General features: G+C 33.6%; 1 protein-coding gene across 4 annotated transcripts in view; it reads left to right on the plus strand.

Moving 5' to 3' along the window:
• The window catches only part of LOC113052008 (aryl hydrocarbon receptor nuclear translocator 2-like), a 65,610-nt gene extending 45,076 nt beyond the window's left edge, over nucleotides 1–20,534 (plus strand). For 2 of the 4 annotated variants that reach the window (XM_026216249.1, XM_026216247.1), the window contains 7 exons: nucleotides 7,255–7,330; nucleotides 9,771–9,894; nucleotides 10,328–10,427; nucleotides 11,493–11,634; nucleotides 12,790–12,958; nucleotides 18,853–18,998; nucleotides 20,075–20,534. In XM_026216249.1, the coding sequence (XP_026072034.1) occupies nucleotides 7,255–7,330; nucleotides 9,771–9,894; nucleotides 10,328–10,427; nucleotides 11,493–11,634; nucleotides 12,790–12,958; nucleotides 18,853–18,998; nucleotides 20,075–20,173 (856 nt within the window). In that variant the 3' untranslated portion in view covers nucleotides 20,174–20,534. The remainder of the gene's footprint in view (nucleotides 1–7,254; nucleotides 7,331–9,770; nucleotides 9,895–10,327; nucleotides 10,428–11,492; nucleotides 11,635–12,789; nucleotides 12,959–18,852; nucleotides 18,999–20,074) is intronic. The other 2 variants (XM_026216248.1, XM_026216250.1) reach the window with 2 other exon arrangements.
• Nucleotides 20,535–20,645: the final 111 nt, after the last annotated feature.

Raw genomic sequence — 20,645 nt, forward strand, 5'->3', positions numbered from 1 at the left:
GTTTATAGGTTGGTTTCGAACAACGGTTTCGAAGTAGCTTCCGCAACACTGCTAATGAATGCTAATGAAATCGGCTACAACGGACATTCCCCTCTTCCACGGTCAATAAACTTTCTCATCAATCCATAATTTCCTCACCAGTAATTCTCTTCACACAATGAAAAACAAGGGAGTCTTTGCCCGTTGTAATGTTTGAGCTCTCATAACATGTTTGTTATGTGTGTGGAATAAGTGTTCATATACTGCTCTATATTGCCAGGCTACTGAACTCAGAGAAAACCAAATTATGTCGACCACAACAGAACCTGATTTTGCAACAATTATAGGCTAGGTGTGTATATTATAAAATGTTTGTGAGATCAGGGTGCTGAAATTTACTCTGGGAATAGAGCGGCTACATTATTTGGATATGTCTTTTTTATTTATGAGGATTTATCTCTGTGTTTCCTGCGATTTACAGTAGCATGGCAAATAAAGTTCTGTTCAAAGGTAATACTCAAAATAAAATAAAAAACGTATTCAGCAAGGATGCAATAAATGGTTCAAAGTAACAGTTAAGACATTTAAAATGTTACAAAATATTTATACTTCAAACTGATCCTGAAAAAAAAAATAATGAGGCAGCACTGTTTTTAACATTGAAAAATAATCAGAAATGTTTCTTGAGCAACAAAAATGCATATTATAATGATTTCAGAAGCATTATGAGACGCTAAGGATTGTAGATATGTTCTTAAAAAATTCAAGAATAAATACATTTTTTATAATATATTCAATTAGAAAACAGTTATTTTAAATTGTATTAGTATTTCACAATATTACTGGTTTTATTGTATTTTTTGGTCAAATACTGCCTTGGTGAAATTATCTGATTTATTAGCTATGCTAAATTGCTTGATTTAAATTATTTTAATGAATTGGGAAAAAATCCAATTAAGTGTTGGTTATTATTTTTAATATAATATTTTTATAATATATTTCAATTAAGTGTTGGTTATTTTTCAATTTTTAAGCCACACACCATACCTGTTTTCATACAAGGCATTTTTATGGCCTGTCCGAGTCTAACAGTATTTGACTTTGGTGGAATAAGGGGGTGTGTGTGTGTGCCTGTAAACACCTGAGTGATTATGTTTGTGTGTGTGTTGTACATTTGGGAGAGTGTGAATATATGGGAGACATTTATCACACTTGGCATCTTCTATCCCAGACTCCCCAGCGCATGACACATGGAAGAAAGCTGGAATGAGTTGCTCTAGGGGCATTTTCTCAGAGGGAGCTAGAAAGGCAGAGCTTCCATAAAAATACAATTGGACATGAAAATTACTAGTTTCACAAAAAATAAGTTATTTAAGTTTAAGTTATTTTATTACATCAAGGTAAACTGAAATGAGACTTTTGCCTGGCCACTAGCTGAAATTAAGTTTTTGTATATGTTTTATTTTATTTTAATGTTTATTTTATTTTAGGTAACTTTTTTTTTTTTTTTTTTAGTTTTAGTTAAATTAATAACACTATGAGCCCTATCATACACCCAGTAGAAAGGTGCAAGGTTTAAATAGAAAATGCATTTTTGCCCAGTTGTGCACCCATTGGGATGCTGGTCTAAAAAAGAGGTATGTTCAGGTGCATTGTTGGCACGTTGCTATTTTGAGGAACTTTCAAACCTTGTTTAAAGTCTGGTGCAGAATGTTTTCTTTGTTATTTAAAGAGCGTGTTAGTAATATGTGCCTATAGACAGGTGTACAACATGCGTAGACTTTGCTTATTACACACACAGGGACGTGCGGCACACAAACATTTTTGTAAATTAAAAATTACATTCTGCCATGTAAATAGCGAACCCACCACGCTGCGAGCACAGCTGTGTTAAAGGGGACGGGAGATGAGACTCTGATAGGTTTTTTGGTACGTTACACCCAATAAACACCCGTTTTCCCGTCGTTAAACTAGCAAAAGTGAATTCGTATACACCCTGATTGCAACTGGGTCGTGCGCTTTAGACCATGCACTTAGATCATTCAAACAGGACTCTAATACTGTGAATGGCTAATGGCAGACTGACTGATTTTTATCTAATTATTCTTTGTATATCATTTCAGAAACATTCAGAGGGAGAAACAAGAAAATCTAATAGGATAGGATAGTAGCAATAGGGTAAGAAAAACAAGCTTAATTCAAGATAAATTATTTGAAAACAGCTCTTAATATCTGTTGAATGAAAAATCATCTTGTTAGAGGGGCGTTTAGATATTTTTACTGGAGAACAAGACAGAAATACCGATTAAGGGAATGAGTTCTGGCAGTGGGCAAGCCAAGAAATCCCAGGGTGAAAGACATCCAGAAAATGGGCAGAAATAAACAAAGCTTTCGCACACTATGTGTCATTCTCTCCGTATTGACTTTGAGATTATGGGTAAATAATAACAGCAGCAGACAGCGGTGAGATGAATATTCATGCACAGCAGAGCCAAGGTGAGACTGGCAAACTGCCTGCAAAATAGACAGTGAAAAGAGGGCATGGAGAGAGCGATAAACAATCACCCCTCAGACAGAGCGTGTGGTAGGTAACCAGATAAGCTCAAATAGAGCCAAATACACCCTGTTACAGACTGACATGCTGTGTTTAAAGGAATTGATTAAGACAATGACAATTCAGGCATTATTAACTTTCCCTTTTGTTGTCCTTCTGTGTAAATCTGCATGCAGCTCTTCTTGCACAATGGCCATTTATAAAACCACATCTCCATAAACACCATGAAAGCAGTTAATGTGCTCTGTATTCAAGTTCTGACGTCTCTTTTAGTTTATTTATAGGAAATCCCTTGTGCGGCAGCTCTCAAATCTTTCTTCATTCTATATATTTGAACAGAAGTGATGTTCAGAGTTTCTGTGAAAGGGAAAATTATCACTGAATAAAATCAGCAGCAAAAATGCAGATAAAGTCTCGAAGTTCAGTTCATTTCTGTAAATTCCCAGTGTTTCAGTGAAACACGGATTTAGCAGTTTATTTGCATTAATTATAATTATTCAATTATTAAAAATTATTCAATTCATTGCATGCCTTAACGTTTTAGTAAAAAAGTATGTTCAAAAGTAAATAAAATATTTTATAAAGAAGTGTCTTCTGCTCACCATGGCTGCATATATTTGAGCTAAAATACAGTAAAAACTAAAAGAAAAAAAATTAAATGTTATTACTGTTTGAAATATTTTTTTTCTAGTTGAATATATTTAAAAATGTAATTTATTTCTGTGATCAAAGCTGAATTTTCAGCATCATTAATCCAGTCTTCAATGTCACATGATCCTTCAGAAACATTTCTCGTGAAAAATGTTACATTTCGCTGTTATTTGATGAAAAGAAAGTTCAAAATAACATTTATCTGAAAAATCTTTCTTGGCATTTTAAATCTGTTTAGTTTTGATCAATTGAATGTGCCGTGATAGATAAAACTACTAAGTTTTTACTGATTAAGTTGGTATTGCATGTAGTGCTATTACTAGGTTACAGAGTTTGATTGTTGAAATTATGGATCCATCTCAACAACAGGCTAAAAATATTAAGATATGTTTTTAGTTCTATTGTTTGGCCTTAAAATGCCCAGTGATGTCTTGCGAGCCGTGTTGCTGAAGGGGACAGTGATGAATCACTGGGGTTCATCTGGGGTTTGTCTTTGTGTTTCCAGCATTAAATGTAATGCTATACCGCCACAAAACCTAGATATCCATCTACAGACATCTCTATATAAAGGATGTGCAGCTTTTAGATCCTCACGACAAACAGACAGATCATTAGCAATTCTGAAACAAAAGTTTAGATATTTTCTTACAGGCGCCAGGCAGACACACAAATCACAACAGCCGTCAAAGCTTGTGGACGAGCGCTGCATGAGTGCATGGCATTCAGAGGTGCTGCACTTGATACTGTAACATCAGTGATATTTTATTGCAGAATGATTTACTTTTGCTGAGTAAAGGAGTGTACAGCCTAAGAAAGACGAATGCACTTGAAATGGATTTGGCTGACATGACACCATAAATACAGTTTTGTGTGGAAGACCAGCTTTACAACTCAAAAGCTGTTTGCCAAAGTTACTTCTTCTTTCTACGGCCTGGCAGAAACCGATCCAGATGCAGTTTTCAGCAGAGATGGAGTCCCATTTGGCCTTGTTTTGAAAGTTTGTTCTGTTGAAACACAAATAAAGGGAAGGTGATGTTGTGTCTCAATGTGTGGCCCATTTATAGCATAAAACACTCCTGACTAGACCAGTGTAACATCTGTGGATACGAGTGTGCTGGTGTTAACACTAAGCTGTTTAACCATTGAGACCTAAACTATCCAGAAAGCACGACGGTAGGTCGGCTTCACCGCTCATGTTAATGGGTGGAAAACACAGCTGTTCGCAATGGCTCAGAATGATTAGTCAACCAGAAGCTCTGTATTATTTTTTATGTTAAGCTATTTTAGCCTATTTAGCGATACAATTTAGAGGTGCAGCTTTATAAGAAAAATTCATTTCAGTGGGGAAAAATACAATACTATAAAAATTTGTTGATTTTTTTTTAATTCATTCTAAAAAAAAAAGAAAAAAATAGAAAGAAAAATAATTTTGCCTGTTTATAGAAATTGTTAACAATAATTTTTGTAATTATAATCCATCTGTTCTCCAAACCTCTTGTCCTATGCAGGGTTATGGTGATGCTTGGGCCTATTTGAGATATTTTAATTTTATTTTATATTTTAATTTTTAATATAAATATTTTAACACAGGTTTCAAAATTTTTTGTATTTAAAATTTTAATTGTACATTTTTATTTTTATTAGAAAAATTGCAATTAACATTTAAAATATAAATTATTTTAAAAGGAATTATATATATATATATATATATATATATATATATATATATATATATATATATATATATATATATATATATATATAATTTTCACTATTTAAAGTGAATAGTTTTGACTCTTTAAATAATGTGTTTAGCATATATTACCAAAAGATTTCTCAGTGTTTGGTGGCCATGACCCTAAATCAGCTAAATTAGCAGCTAGTCAGCTTGTCAACCCAGACAACCCAGACTGACGAGCTGAAACAGGTCTCCGTGTGTTTCAGCAAAGATGTGGAGTTTCTGGAAATAATCAGTCAGTGCATGTTGTTCTCTTGTCTCTCTTATTTTCTGTCTCTTTCTCTCTGCTTGTCTCCATTTATATCCGTCTCTCTCAGCATGCACGGTCCAGTTCTGTGCTGTTCGCTCCTTCCTTGTCTCCATGACAAACACCAATCGTCCTGTAGCTGCTCTGGGGATTTGGCCTCGCTTCCTCCGAGACCCTTCCCGTTCAGAAACATCACCGGCGACACGTTACCGCCACATGATTTCCCATGCCGAGATGAAAGCGCTGTGGCGTTCCTGTAATGTTTGTCATGGTTATAGACATAGAGAGTTAATTGCGGAGGGAGGCAGGGGAGAGTTTGGCTCCTGTGGAAACTTGGATGCTTGGATGTTTTTGCAGTTTTGTTTCAGTTTTTCCTCTCCGTTCTTTCTGTTCTCGAGAAGTTCAAGTGCAGTTCAGTGTCTTGGGTTTGATCCATCTCGTTCCTCGGTTGCTCCAGGTGGCCTAGTGTGGTTCCTGGATGTGCTAATGTCTGCATACACGTGTGTTTTCATGGGCAGTTTCCTACCACCTCTTGATTTAATAGTTTTTTTGATCAAAGGCTTTCCTTTAGATAAGGAAAGCAGCCCTTATTTCATTTGCAGGTATATTTGAAGCTCAATGCAACATCATACTGATAGTGAAACTGAACAAAGGCATCATTTGCTTCTCAAAAGGGAATTTCCATTCAGTTCAAAAGTGGTCAGAGAATCATTTTTTCCAAAACCTAGTGAGTTGTCCACATAGGCAGGATTTGAAATCATTGAAATTGCATTTTTGACTCAAAAGGTTCAGCCCTATAATGTATTGTCATGCTCCCTTTCAGTCTTTCAGTCCACCAAAGATGGCAGATGAGGTGCAAAGAAATGTTGATTGTAAATATATTATTTTCAATACTGTAATGTCAATAATAACAATAATCATTTATATATTAATATTTTAGGATTAAGTTGTTGTTATTGATTTTGTGCTCATTGATCTCATCAGTAGCATAGGTACTTAATAGGTTATAGGTTATTGAAAACAACTTTCTTAGTATTTATATACATTATTATTATTAATTTAAACAATTACATTATTTTTAAATTATTGTTGCTATAATAATAAAATATTATTATTTTAAATGTATATTAATAAATGTTTATATCCATATTACTGGACTATTATTGTTTTTAAAATTGTTGTTATTATTATTATTTATTATTATTATACTATATATAAAAAAGTATATTTTATATAAAATATTATTACATATGTAATTATTAAAATAATAATTACTATTTGATTATGATTACTAATGATAATGATTACTATTATTATTACTATTGATTTTGATAAGATTAGTTTAACATTAAAACTCTTTTCTCCAGTATTTATGTGTATTATTATTAGTAGTAGTAGTAGTAGTAGTAGTAGTAATGACAATAATTATATATATATATAAAAAAACATTATAAATGGTAATAAATATTATTTGTATTTTATTTATCCATTTTGTGCTTTTCGGTTATGTGCTAAAAGCAAATGTTTCCTGTGTGTCACAGTAAATAAGAAAGAGTGGCTGCCTATGTAGTGCACTTGAAGTTGTTTACTTATTAGGGTCCATTTCAGTTAGGATACTGCCAGTGTAGATAGTAGATTATGTTTATGTAATACTCAAGTATGGAGTATTTTATTGTAAACAGAATATTATTTAGGATAGAATATAGATTGTGTGGCTTAGTGATTACATTTCCTGGCTGCCAACTCAAAGGTTTAAGGTTCAAACTACTGTACAGTAGTGTTCTGCTGTAGTAAAAATCTGTGCTAAAGAAAAGCATGTGCTAAGTTTATTATAATATCATGCAATTTAGCACACTATTTCACCGAGGCAGATTTTTGTCTTTGATGAACTTCTATAAAGAATATGTATTGGAGTGTTACATATACGATTGATCTGTTTTTACTGAAACCGAATATTCATTTGGGGTCGTTTATCTGACTGGTATATGTCTAGATGAGCAGTTAATGATGCTTTTACTCATTTGGGAGCATGATACACAGCAGGTGTTGATGTTAAAGTTGTGTGTTGTGTGTGTTTTAATGCAGGCAGCTTCAGCAGCAACAGCAGGCCGAACTGGAGGTTCACCAGAGAGATGGACTTACTGCTTATGACCTGTCACAGGTGCAAACTCTTTCCTTTTAGTCTGTCATTTAGTCTCCTAGCACTTACAGGTGCATTACTCTTTTTAGCTTGTGTAGTGCATATAATTTATCCACTTTTGTTTTATATGCAAGTCCCTCTTAAATCAGTGTCACAGCTAAAGCTGATGTATACTTCAAATTGAAGATCAGCCAATGAAGCTCCCCAGGGGCACCAGATAAAAAAAAAAATATATATATATATATATATATTTTTTGTAAATTAAATATTAATAACCCAAGTATGTTTTTTTTTAATCATGAAAATATACAAAGAAGCTGGTGTGGCATTAAAAACCAAACAAACTGATCTGTGTTGTGTGCATGAATATTAAGCTACAAGACAACTAATAAAACATTATTTCTATACTAAGTTAAAAGGTAAATAGCTGTATTACAAAATTGTATATTGTACACAGTTGTTTCTCATTTAATTATGTAATTTGCAATAATACTTCATGGCATGTGCAACTGTCTCATAAAAGAATCTAAAATAAGCATGCAATCAAAATAAAACATTTATTTTTTAATGGATCTTTTATGCATGCAACAATTCTTCCAAGCAGTTTTTTTTTTTTTTTTTTTTTTTTTTTACAAAGAAATGTCATCTTTATCCAAATAGTCATTACTTGCTCATCCTTTGCCCGCTTGATTATGTTTTCAAGCCAGTTGCATTTCAGTTCATGTAATTCTGCCTCAATTCCAGTATGCTGTGCTCAGTTTTTACAATAACGATTAAATGAAGTTATCTGTTTTTCGTGCCAATTGTAATGTTTTAATTTATCTCAAAGCCGCTGATTTAATTCATGGCTCAAAACTCTTCATTTTTTAAATTCCTAATGGATGAAACAAATGGAAGTTCTTCCAGAGTTGATTCCAGTGCAAAATGTGAGGTCACTTTTGTGCACTTAATGCTTTTTGACATTTGTTAGGATGCAATGCATGCTGATAAATATAGGCCATAGTTATGAGGTGAAGTCACACATGTAACATCCCTTTCGTCTTTTTAAAAACTTACACAACTTGATACACATTTGCTTTTAGTCATAAGTGTTAAAGGGTTACTCCACCCCAACATGGAAATTGTGTCATTAATCAATCACCCCCATGTCGTTCCAAACCCATAAAAGCTCAGTTCGTCTTCGGAACACAATTTAAAATATTTTGGATGAAAATCAGGAAGTAAATAACAGTGTCAAGGTTCATAAAAGGTATGAAAAGTTGTCGTCAGAATACTCCATCTGCCATCAGACGTGCAATCTGGTTTATATGAAGTGACAGGAACACTTTTTGTAAGCGAAGAAAACTAAAATAACGACTTTATTCTGTGTCACTTCATATCACCGTGGTGTGTATGCTCGTCTGTGTCCTCCGTGCCACAAGGATGCGCTGTTTTATTTCAAAACATAGCTAAATACATATAGAAACAGTGCATCCTTGTGGCTTGGAGGATATATTTGCAATATATATCTATCTATATATAGATAGATATCACAATATATATTTGCAATATAACTGAGTAAAATTTTATATTTTTATATTATAATTTTATTATATATTATACAATATATAAATGACTTGTGCTGTCATTGTTGCATAATCGCAATATAACACTCGTAGCAGTGTCATATTATATGGTCATATTGCGTGGTTACTTGTGTTATAACGCATTTATGCAACAGTTTTGACAACGCAAGTTTGTAAATATATTAAAAAAACATCACAGAGTGTCTTTAAAAGCCCTCTTTTGTGTGCAACTACTACCGCATATTTGAAGTCTAAACAAGTACAGTCTCGCCTGGAAAACTCTCAAAACTACATTCCTTGACACAATAACAGCATTATTTATAAAATTATAGTGGATTTGGGCATCCACCATGACACTCGCTGTTCGAAATACAGCAAGAATTTGAAACGGTCAGAGTTATGTCATCACTAGAATATTGCACTCCTCTCAGCCAATCAGGTTTGAGGAACAGAAAGAACTGTTGTGTACTATGTACGTGTTCAAATATATTTATACTCACAGTACTATATTTTATTCAATTTAACTCTATTTATTATTAAGTGCATTATTGAATTTTAAATTACATGCTTTACAGTAAGTAAATAAGTAAATATTAGTCACACATTTTCAATATGAGGAAAACTGTTAATTGTGTTATTCAGCATAGTCAATTGATATATTGTAATATATAAACACTATTACTCTGTGTTTTCAGTAAACGATAAATATGATATACTGATTGTAAATATGTAAGAATATATATATATATATATATAAATTCTTTGTGAAAAGGTGCTGTTTTATACTTTCAGGAAAGTTTGGTTTGTGTTTATTTCATTTCTCATTTTGCATTTATTAGCATTCAGTTTCCCTTAGTTAAATTGTCAAGCAGACCTTCTCATATCGATGTCCACAGGTGCCGGTTGCCAGCGTCCCAGCTGGGGTTCACGAGGCAGGCAAGACCATCGACAAAACCGATTCACTGTTCTCGCAGGAGAGAGACCCGCGCTTCAGCGACATGTACTCAGGGATCCCTGGATGTATGTTCTTACACATATCTAACCAGCACATGCTGATTTCAATCTAAACATGCAATTTACTGTAATTTCACTTAATGTATTACAAAGCCTGCTCATGTCTGCCAGATCAAGTTTGTACGTTATTTTAATGCTTGATATTAGGTGTATACAGTCTATAAATGGTCCTTTTAAAGATCTTGAGTTGGAAATTCCAGTTTAAACATGTAAAATCCTGTTTCTAGCTGGTCAGAGCTGGTTGTTTATAGTCATTAGCTGGTCGAAGCTGGTTAATTCTAATAAGTTTACCTTGAGGTTTGACTCTGTTCCTCTTTTCTTTTTGCTGTAGCTGATACAGATGTTGCTGTAATGTGATATGTGGTTGTGTGTCCTCTCTTAAATGTAGTCATCGAGTGTGAGCTGGATAAGGATCTGTCTTTGTTCTGTTTGCGTTTAGCTGATAAGAAGATGATGGTGCCGTCCTCCACTGCTGGCGGCCAGCAGTTATACTCTCAAGGGAGCCCATTTCAACCTGGACACTCTGGCAAGAGCTTCAGGTGGGACTGAACATGCAAAATCACATGAAAAGTACCTGATACAATATCGTACAAAAGTTCGGGTTTGGGGTTTTAATACTTTTATTCAGCAAGGATTCATTAAATTGGTCAAAAGTGACAGTAAAGATTTTTAGAATGTTACAGAAGATTCTATTCCAAATAAAAGCTGTTCTTTTGAACCTTCCATTCTTCAAGTAATCTTAAACTTAATAAACATGTAAGCTTTTGCGATGAATGTGGTGGTGGTTGTTATTTTTATGAAAGGAAAAATGTATTACAGAATAATGCTAATTATGGCTGTCTACAAAATACGTATTTGGAGTAATGATGGGTGAATTGAGAACATTTATTAGTCACAAATATTTCTTGCTGGCCATTAAACTATTTAAGCTTTGTGCTTTTGGAAAAGAAGTTTGACTGAGAAAATGTTATTTATTTTTCCCGTCAATCGCTTCATACTTTAGACAGTCTTAAAAACACCACCTGTCACCAAAATGTCGAGACCTGTCATGATTTTGTGCCTAAAATGTTTGGTTAGGATGCAAGGACTGTTACTTTTAGGATCGTTAAAAAATAGTTTACTTACAAGGCATCAAAGTCATACTTTGTGATTTCAACTTTTTTGTTGAAATAAAATAGGCCTAAACTGAAATAAAATATAAAAAATAACTTTGTTGCTGAAATAAATATTTTTTTATAAATATTTATAAATATTTTTTTTTCTCTCTCGCTGTTTGCAGTACTAAAGTATAGAAAACTAACAGATTATAATAAATAAGAACTGTATAGAATAAGTACAAATAAAAAAAAACTATAAAAATAACATAAAACAACTTTACCTAACATTGAAATGAAAACATATAATAAAAAAAATGTATAAATAGAATCTAATTCAATATATTAACACAATTTTATAGTAGATCAATGATACTAAAATACCACTGGTGTCTGTATCAAGCAATATACTTGGTGTGAAAGGCCTTCAGACGTTTAACAGAGAATCAAGAGGATGGGAAGGTTTCATTTAGTCACATAATGTGGTGTGTGTTTGTGTGTGTGTTTCAGCTCATCTGTGATCCACGTCCCAGGAGTCAATGACATCCAGTCCACAGCCGGTTCGGCAGGACAGAACCTGACCCAGATCTCCCGGCAGATCAACGCCGGCCAGGTGTCCTGGACAGGAAGCAGACCGCCCTTCTCCAGCCAGGTGAGAACCATCCTGGCATTGAGTGTGTGTGACTGCGCTGGCTGCTGGCGCGCTCGTCTTCATTGACATAATTAAAGGAATGGAACGTTCCTCTTTAGAAGCCTGATGAGAAAACTGGATCCTGTTCCAGGTTTGAATGTGGAGCAATGGCTAAAAAAAATATTTCAAGACTCTGTAATTAATTCATACTTCATACATACTACTACATAGTTCATACAGCCTAAATATTCTTTGGTTGTGGTGTAAATTATGTATAATAACCTAAATATTTTCGTGCTTTTATGTGTATATGCTTGTGTGTGTATATGTATATGTATAAGACCTCTAACACTAGCTTGCTCTATTCTTTTTCTATTCTATCTGTTTTCTTTTTATTTATTATATTATTTATAAGCCCATGCTACGTGTACTGTGTTAAGCTAACTGAGACTTGTTATAGCACTTACATATCATTGCTCTTTTTGTTGTTTTTGATTGCTTCCACTGTCTTCATCTGTAAGTCGCTTTGGATAAAAGATGGATAAAAAATTTAAATGTAAAATATCAACATTAATATATTCTGCAACATATTTTTCTTGCTTTTAAGTGCGTGTGTATATATATATATATATATATGCATACAAGAAAAATTATGCATGTCTTTAAAAAATAATTGTAAACATTACATTTATTCGTATATACAACATTGATCAAAAAATATAAATATTAATATATTCTGCAACACATTTTTGTTTGTGTCAGAAATATATATATATATATTTAATAATAAATAATGAATAATTTTCTGATAAAATGATTGAAAATTATGAATGTTATAAATAATAATAAGAAAAACTAAAATTACTAATAAATATTGTATTATTTTGTTGTACATAAATTTAAGTTTTCTTGAAAACTAGATAGCTGTATAGATGGAAACTGCATGAATTGTGAGTTCAACATGTCCAACTAAAGTGATATGAACTAATATAAGAGAGGGAATGAACTGGGACACTCTTATACTGTCTTTTTGGGTATCAGGCCGTGCTTAATGTCCTGCCATTTGAAAGCACCAGCAGGATCACGTGTGGCGACCTTGATATGCATGTACTGTATGTGTGTGTGTTTAATCAGCTGCATATTAATATCATCATGACTCGTGTCGTTCCACCCCAGCAGCAGATTCCTGCTCAGTCTAACAAGGCCCAGTCTTCACCGTTCGGCATCGGCTCCAGCCACAGCTACCAGGCCGACCCGTCCTCTTACAGCCCTCTGTCCAGCCCCGCCACCTCCTCGCCCTCTGGAAACGCCTACTCCAACCTAGCCAATCGCAGCAATGCTTTCGGTAAGATCTGCTTATTTATGGCAATCAAGGCCCATTCACACCAAGGGCTATAACTATAATGATAAAAATAAGGCTATAGTTTAAAAAAACAAAAACGTTCTAAATGTGAAAGAACAGCACAACACACAAGTCCCCAACACAACTGCCCCAATAACGGCACAGAAGAATGTTGAAATGGCTTTCAGAACTCTTTTTTCCAGCTGATGAACATTGACAGCCAATCAGAATCCTTCCCTGCTTTAGAGAGCTACAGCATTTAAATCTGCAAACGACTAAACTGTAGCCTGTGCTCATAATAAACAAAACCTTATTCTTGTTGGTATGGACACTAATATAGTTATACTTATTGTTCTTGGTGTAAACATGCTTTAAACTGCATCATTTTTGTGCATATTTGTTTACTACGCTAACGTTGCCTCATATATTCAATCATTTACCATCCATAATGTGATCAGGTAGATATCAAAATAACTTCCAAAGATAGGGATGTCAACAGTTTTGGTACTGCTTAAAATAAAATAATTTACTTAAAATCATTTTTGTAAATTTAATTTCATGCAGGCACCAAAATGGGACCTGTCATTTTGACCCCCTTTATAATTTAGATGTATACTGTATATTAATAATAATGCATGTGTAGCTGTGCATTAACATCTAATGTGGTTATTTACTATATATATCTGTGTGTGTGTGTGTGAAGGATTTACTTTGAAACAATTTTCAATTGGTAGTAAATGTAAAAAAAAAAAGAAAGAAAAGAAATACAGCAAGTAGCACTGAATTAAATTATATTTTTTTAAGTAGAAAAACGGACAATTTTTGAAGTATTCCAGTAATCTTTTTTTTTTTTTTTTTTACAGTGTTTTTTATCTTGGTAAACATTGTTTTTGCTGGTTTCAATTGGATCTTGTTCATTTTTCTTGTGTTATATAAAATGCTATTGCTAATCCTAAAGAACAGATATCAGCTAGTGAAATGAAACTGTCGTGAAAGCTTTAGTCTCCTGCAGCTCTGTTTGTACCTGAAACGGTTAAATGATCTCAGCACATGATTGACAGGTCAGTCTGAGACGAACAGATCTTCATACGGAGGACACATTACAGCCCCAGTCCTCTCTTTTACATGTACAGTGATTCATAGATTTCCACAGTCAGTAACGGACAAAGACTGAAAGAACATTAACAGCAGACGGTGTGAGGACTATGTCTGTATGGCGTCCATAGTGAGACAAACGGCTTTGTTGTTCTGTTTCTTTGGTTTGGTCACTTCATCTCTGTTATAGACCGAATGAAAAACTGATTTCTGTGGTTTGACTGATCACAACTGCACACCAGGCAATTAGATGTTTGTGTTCGTAGTTTTGCAAACTCTTCCGAATTACTTCACAGCACAACAATGACTAATAATCATGAAAGTGTTAAACAATCAGCATAACTTATTCAATGAGTTTAGAAAATTACTTTTTAATGAAGTTATTATCTAAATGATCTAACCATGAAAGATGCTGTCACTCGAAATAATACAAAGCAAATACGACAATAGGCTGTGTGAGGCCTTGCATTACAGTGTTTTACTACGGTATTCTTAGACATGAAGTAAAATATGTTTTTTATAGTATTATAAATATGTATTTTGATAATTGCATAGTAAAATATTTATAAAAAATAATATTAGATAATATATTTAAAAGAATGTGTGTGTATGCATATGTGTGTATATTATATAGAATAATAAATATTTATTTTTATAATAATCCGTCCTGAGTAATTAAATATTGCATGTTTATTAAATATTATTTTCTAAATATAAATATACTTGTATAACTAATAAAATATGATCATTTGTATATATAATATTAGATAATTAGATATTTATATTAGAGAATATATATATATACATATATATATATATATATATATATATATATATATATATATATATATATATATATATATATATATATATATAAAACATTCAATATTTCATGTTTAAATATTATTATTATTATGCATTCCCTTTTATCATAATATAAAATTCCTCATACCATGATATAAGTCATCATCCACTCCTTTCACGTTGATGTTACATACTCTTTCTCTTGCCTTGCTCTTCTTTTGCAGGACTTTAAATAGCCTGCAGTGGGTTTAATTAATCTGTCATGCATTGCACCATTTAAACTCATGCTAGAGAGATCAGGTGTCTTTATCCTGACACTTTAGTGACCAGCGTGACATGAAGAGCGCAGATCCACAAACACAGTTGTGCAACTTTTCACTTTCCTCGACCGAAGGCAGAATATGATGAAACTGTAGAATCGTTGTTTTTGCGTTGCATGCGTTCAAAGCAGCCTCAGATTTCTTCATCACATTCAGTTCTATGCACTGAATTCAGTTTGAAGCGGGGCGTGCGTACGGAGACACTTCACATTTTTCCCATTGTTGTGTCCCTCGAGGGAAACTCTCTACCTTCAACCTGTGATAAGTGTGTCCATTTAATACCTCATTTATGTTAAACAGGTGACATTAAAAACCCACTTCCGTTTCAAGTGTAGAATGGCTTTCCGAGCCCTGAAGGCTTCTGCCAGCCGCTTGAAAATGAAGCCGTGTCCAGATAATTCTTTTTTAATATGCTGCCATTAAAGAAAATGGAGCATTTATCTTCGCTTCCTCACGTGGACGGCGTTTAGAAGGACTCGGAGTCTGCTGGAAGACACAGTCTTTTTCTATATTTGGAGTGAATCCATTAAATGCCAGTTTTCAGAAAACTGAGCACGTGTTAATTTTTAGTTTGTGGAACATATGTGCTTTATTCTTAATCACAATTGTAACTAATGAGAAACAAAAGTCACTTAATTGTTTTAAAAAAGAGTTGCAAATAAAAGTACTTCACCTCTTTTGCTCTCTAAGGCTTCATTTATTTGATAAAAAAAACCAATAATATTATTACACTTTAATATAGCTGGTTTCTAATTGTATATATTTTAAGATGTAATTTCTTCCCGTTATTTTAAAGCTGAATTTTCTGCATCATTACTCCAGTCTTCAGTGTCACAGAAATCATCATAATAAGCTCATTTCATGCTCCAGAAGCATTTCTGTTTATTACCAAAGTTGAAATTTGTTTGTTTGTGGGAAGCATGATACATATTTTTGCATAAGTGTTAAATGTCAAATATGCCAGAATATATAAGTGGGCTTGTTTCCTATCCATGCTTAATAACTTTCTCTCTATGATAAATTCATAAAGTGTTAAAATGAGGAAAGTTGTACTCTGCCCTTTTCCAAAGGACTTTATAAAGCATATTTTCATATTTCATATTCCGTTCTGATGGAAATGAGAAGTGACAGGGGAACACATCTCCACAAGAGCATTGGTTTGAGGATCAGAAATGTCATTAATTTAAACAATTTTATATCAAGATCTGTGGGCAGATTTATTAGGTGTAATTACCAAACTGGTGCCGATTTCAGAAAATCTCATTTCTTTGTATTTGTATATGTTGGATGTTAATTGACTGCTAGTTATTGGCTGTGATCTTTATTCCAAGACATGATCAGTTTCTTACATTGACAGACTAAGAATAAGAGAATCGCCTTGCGACTTTATTTACTGATAAATCAGCTCCCGTTAGACTCTTTTGAGTTCTGCTTCATAGTTTGTACAAAATAGTCTTTTCAGAGCTAATGCAATGCATAAACAATAATCGTACTGCCTTTATTCATGTTTCATACTGAGATAATGTTACAATTGTGCCTTAATTGCAGTCTTTATATGTGACCCTGGACTACAAAACCAGTCTTAAGTGTCAGTTTTTCAAAATTGAGATTTATACATCATCTGAAATCTAAATAAATAAGCTTTCCATTGATGTATGGTTTGTTAGGATCGGACAATATTGGGCTGATATACAATTAGAAGAAAATCTTGAATCTGGGGATGCAAAAACATCTAAATATTGAAAGTTGTTCAAATGAAGTTCTTAGCAATGCATTACTAATTAAAAATATATTTACAGAAGCAAATTTACAAAATATCTTCATGGAACATGATCTTAATATCCTCATGATTTTTGGCATAAAACAAAAATCGATCATTTTGACTTATACAATGTTTATTTATTTATTTTTTTGGCTATTGCTACAAATACACCCCAGTGACGGTCTTGTGCTCCAGGGTCACATATGCATACGTGAAATACAGCACACATTCAACAGCTGCATCTATCGTTGTGAAAGCAAGAGAATGTGCATTCAGTTTAAAATGATTGAAGAGCGTTGGGAATAACGGCTCTTTCTTTGAACGCCGTTTGCTTTTCTCACGCCGGCTTTTTGTACCGTTACATCTTTGAGAATCACGTTTGATGGAGCGACCGGAGAATAAGCGCTACGTAAGCTCAACAGATACCGGGGGAGAACATGAAGCACGCTGATCTCAGATTGATGGAGACGGAGAAAGATGGCTTGGGGAGAGAAACGCAACCAAAGACGAACAGAAAAATTGATAGAGAGATTTACGAGGGGTGTCAAACGGCTGAACCTTGAGGGAAAGACAGACAGAAAGCGAGCTTGAGAAGGGCCGCTCTCGGCATCTGCGCGACAAACACTAACACAGTAGGGAAATGAGAAGTTTGACCTTACATCACTGCCTCATCAGCATGGAGAATAAGAGAAACAGCCCGAGGGCACCGCTGTGCCATCCTGCGAAAAACAGCCACCCACGCCGCGCATTAGTCTGCTTCATTCACTCGTTTCCTAAGCAAAGACTCGGGCCCCGCGGGTGAAGAGACACTAGATGCATGCCTTTAAATGATTCTGTCAGCCTCTAGTAAATGTCTCTCCCCCTGTTCGCCAAATTGATCGAAATGGAGGTCGTACGCTTCAAGTGTTTTACAAGCACGCTCGATTGAGATGCTGCAGAAGTAGACGTGTCGGAGTTAATGTGGAAGTTGATACTGTAAAGTCTAAACATGTTTGTTGAGAAGCGCTGAGGGATATATATTACAATATTTTGCCATCATTTATTCACCTCCATTACTTTGTTTTTCTGTAGAACACACAAGGATTTTTTGCCGTTATATTATTATTATTATTATTATTATTTCTATTACTATTATTACTACTAGTAGTAGTAGTAGTAGTATTTATATTACTAGTGCATTATTTTGTATATATTTTGAATTAGCTTTGATTTATATATTTTTTTATTTTAGTTTTAGTAATTTTATGTACATTTGTATTAGTTAGCTTTTTTACATTTCTATTTAGCTGTTTTTTTTTTTTTTTTTTAACTTATTTTAAAGGGGTCATATGATCCTTTTTTAAACATCATTATTTTGTTTATATGGTATTACAGAATATGTTGACATGCTTTAATGTTCAAAAAACACATTATTTTTCAAATACTGTAAATTATTGTGGTTTTTATTCTGATATTTAGATTTTGGATATTTTTAGTTAGCGGTATTGTTTTTTTCTGTTTTTTTCTTTATTTTTTTAAGTTCATCTTTCATAGATTTTCAATGATGTTTTAATCTAATATTGACATTTTCTTTAAACTATTTTAATTAACATGTTCCTTATAGTTGTAGTTAACAGTAATAGCACTTATTTTTATTTCAGTTATTTTACTTTTATTTAATTCCATTTTTATATTTTGTTTTATTCCATTAAATAATTATTTTTCATCTAATATTTGTTTTATAGTTTATTTTATTTCTGCTTTATTTCAATCAACAAATGGTTTTTAATAGTCAATAATAAAAATTATTTTTTTTTAAATAATCAGAAAGAACCGAAACACCATACAGAGTCTCGGGTGTAATGTCTGTTCATCTTTAAGCTGCAGAAGTGACTCTTGGGAGCCGTTGTGAATGTGTCTGTGTTGGTTTTCTCCAGATGTGTCGGGTGAAGGCGGTCAGAGCGGAGGGCAGTTCCAGGGCCGGCCGTCTGAGGTCTGGTCTCAGTGGCAGAGTCAACACCACAGTCAGCAGGGAGGAGACCAGCATCCTCATCCTCAGTCCAGCCAGAGCGAGGTCTTCCAGGTGAACTCACTGTCAGACACATCAATATCCACCTGTGTGCAGTACACCGGAGACGTCTGTTGATGGGAAATTGAACATTTGAAGGTCTAACAAACCAAACTAAAAAATAAGAACCAAGGATCCAGACTGTTATAGTCATGGACTGGAAGTCATGGCCTAATGGTTAGAGATCCGGAGTCATAATCCAAAGGTTGCGAGTTTGAGTCTCAGGCCGGCAGGAATTGTGGGGGGGGAATGTACAGTGCTCTGTCCACCCTCAATACCATGACCCTTGACCCCTGTATGTCACGTCATTTTCACTTTTATCACTTTAATTCATTTATTGATGTATTTAATCATTCTCTGGTTATATGTTATTATATAATTTTTATTTAAAAGTAGTTATTATTAAAGTTACAACTCTTCACAATACACAGACTTATACTATAATAGAATTGATTCATATTATGATTTATTTTTATATTTGCAGTTATATTTTTACTTTTAGTATTTTGAAGCTTTTAGTCATTTTGCTATGTGTCGTTCTTATATATATATATATATATATATATATATATATATATATATATATATATATATATATTTATCTACTTAGATTTTTCAGTTTTAATTATTTTAAAACTTCAACTTAAACATACATTTTATATGCAATATTTCAAATTTGCATTCGTTTTTTATTCATTTAAAATTATTTATACTCTGTTGATATAAATTTTCGGTTTATGTTCTCACTAGAATTTATAAAATGTAAATGTGTGCCTAAAATGCAAGTCCCTTTGGATAAATCTGTGCATAAATGTGTTAAATGCAATTTACAGTCTCTTCAGTTATAGCTCCTAAATCTCAACATACAGCGCAGCATTGATGAGCTGTGAGGGAAACCAAGGACAATTCACCACTGATGTCAAACCTTGTGTGACGCGTCCCATTTGAGAAATAAATAATGTTTGAATTGTTTTATTGATTCTGTTCTTAGTCATGCAGATTCACTTCTGCAGCATCTCTTGATATGAATCGGCCTTTATAGTGACATTCACTTACACTACTGGACGTCTGATCTCTGTTTCTCTCCACAGGATATGCTGCCGATGGCAGGGGATCCAACCCAAGGAACAACCAATTACAACATCGAAGACTTTGCCGACCTCGGCATGTTCCCGCCGTTTTCTGAGTAATCGCAGACTCTTTTGTTTGTTTGTTTGTTTCAGTTCGGACTGCAGTAACTTCATCTCACATGTGACACACATCACGCTGCTGAAACACATTTCTGCCTACACACACACAAACACACAGTTGACACTATTGACTTGATCACTTGTACACAAACAGTTAAAACACACAGCGCTAGGAGTAAAATAAATATATTCCCAGTTTTGATGCTTTTCTTTCATTTAATCATCATGTGATGATGAACTGCTGCCATTAGCACAAAAAATGTTACAGAAGATTTTGTAAGCAGTAAAAGTGCAAGATTATTTCTGCAAAGGCATCATTTACTTATAATAAAGCAGCATCAATAAAAAGCCTAATTTACATAGAAAGCAGGAAAATTAATGCCGAGATTGGGCAAAATGTAAATATGATGCAGAATGCAAGTTAAAGTTCGAGGATTCACCCAGCAACCTCAAGTCAAGACTGTTCTCACAT

Source organism: Carassius auratus, chromosome 32, assembly GCF_003368295.1.
Source record: "Carassius auratus strain Wakin chromosome 32, ASM336829v1, whole genome shotgun sequence".
Classification (NCBI taxonomy): domain Eukaryota; kingdom Metazoa; phylum Chordata; class Actinopteri; order Cypriniformes; family Cyprinidae; genus Carassius; species Carassius auratus.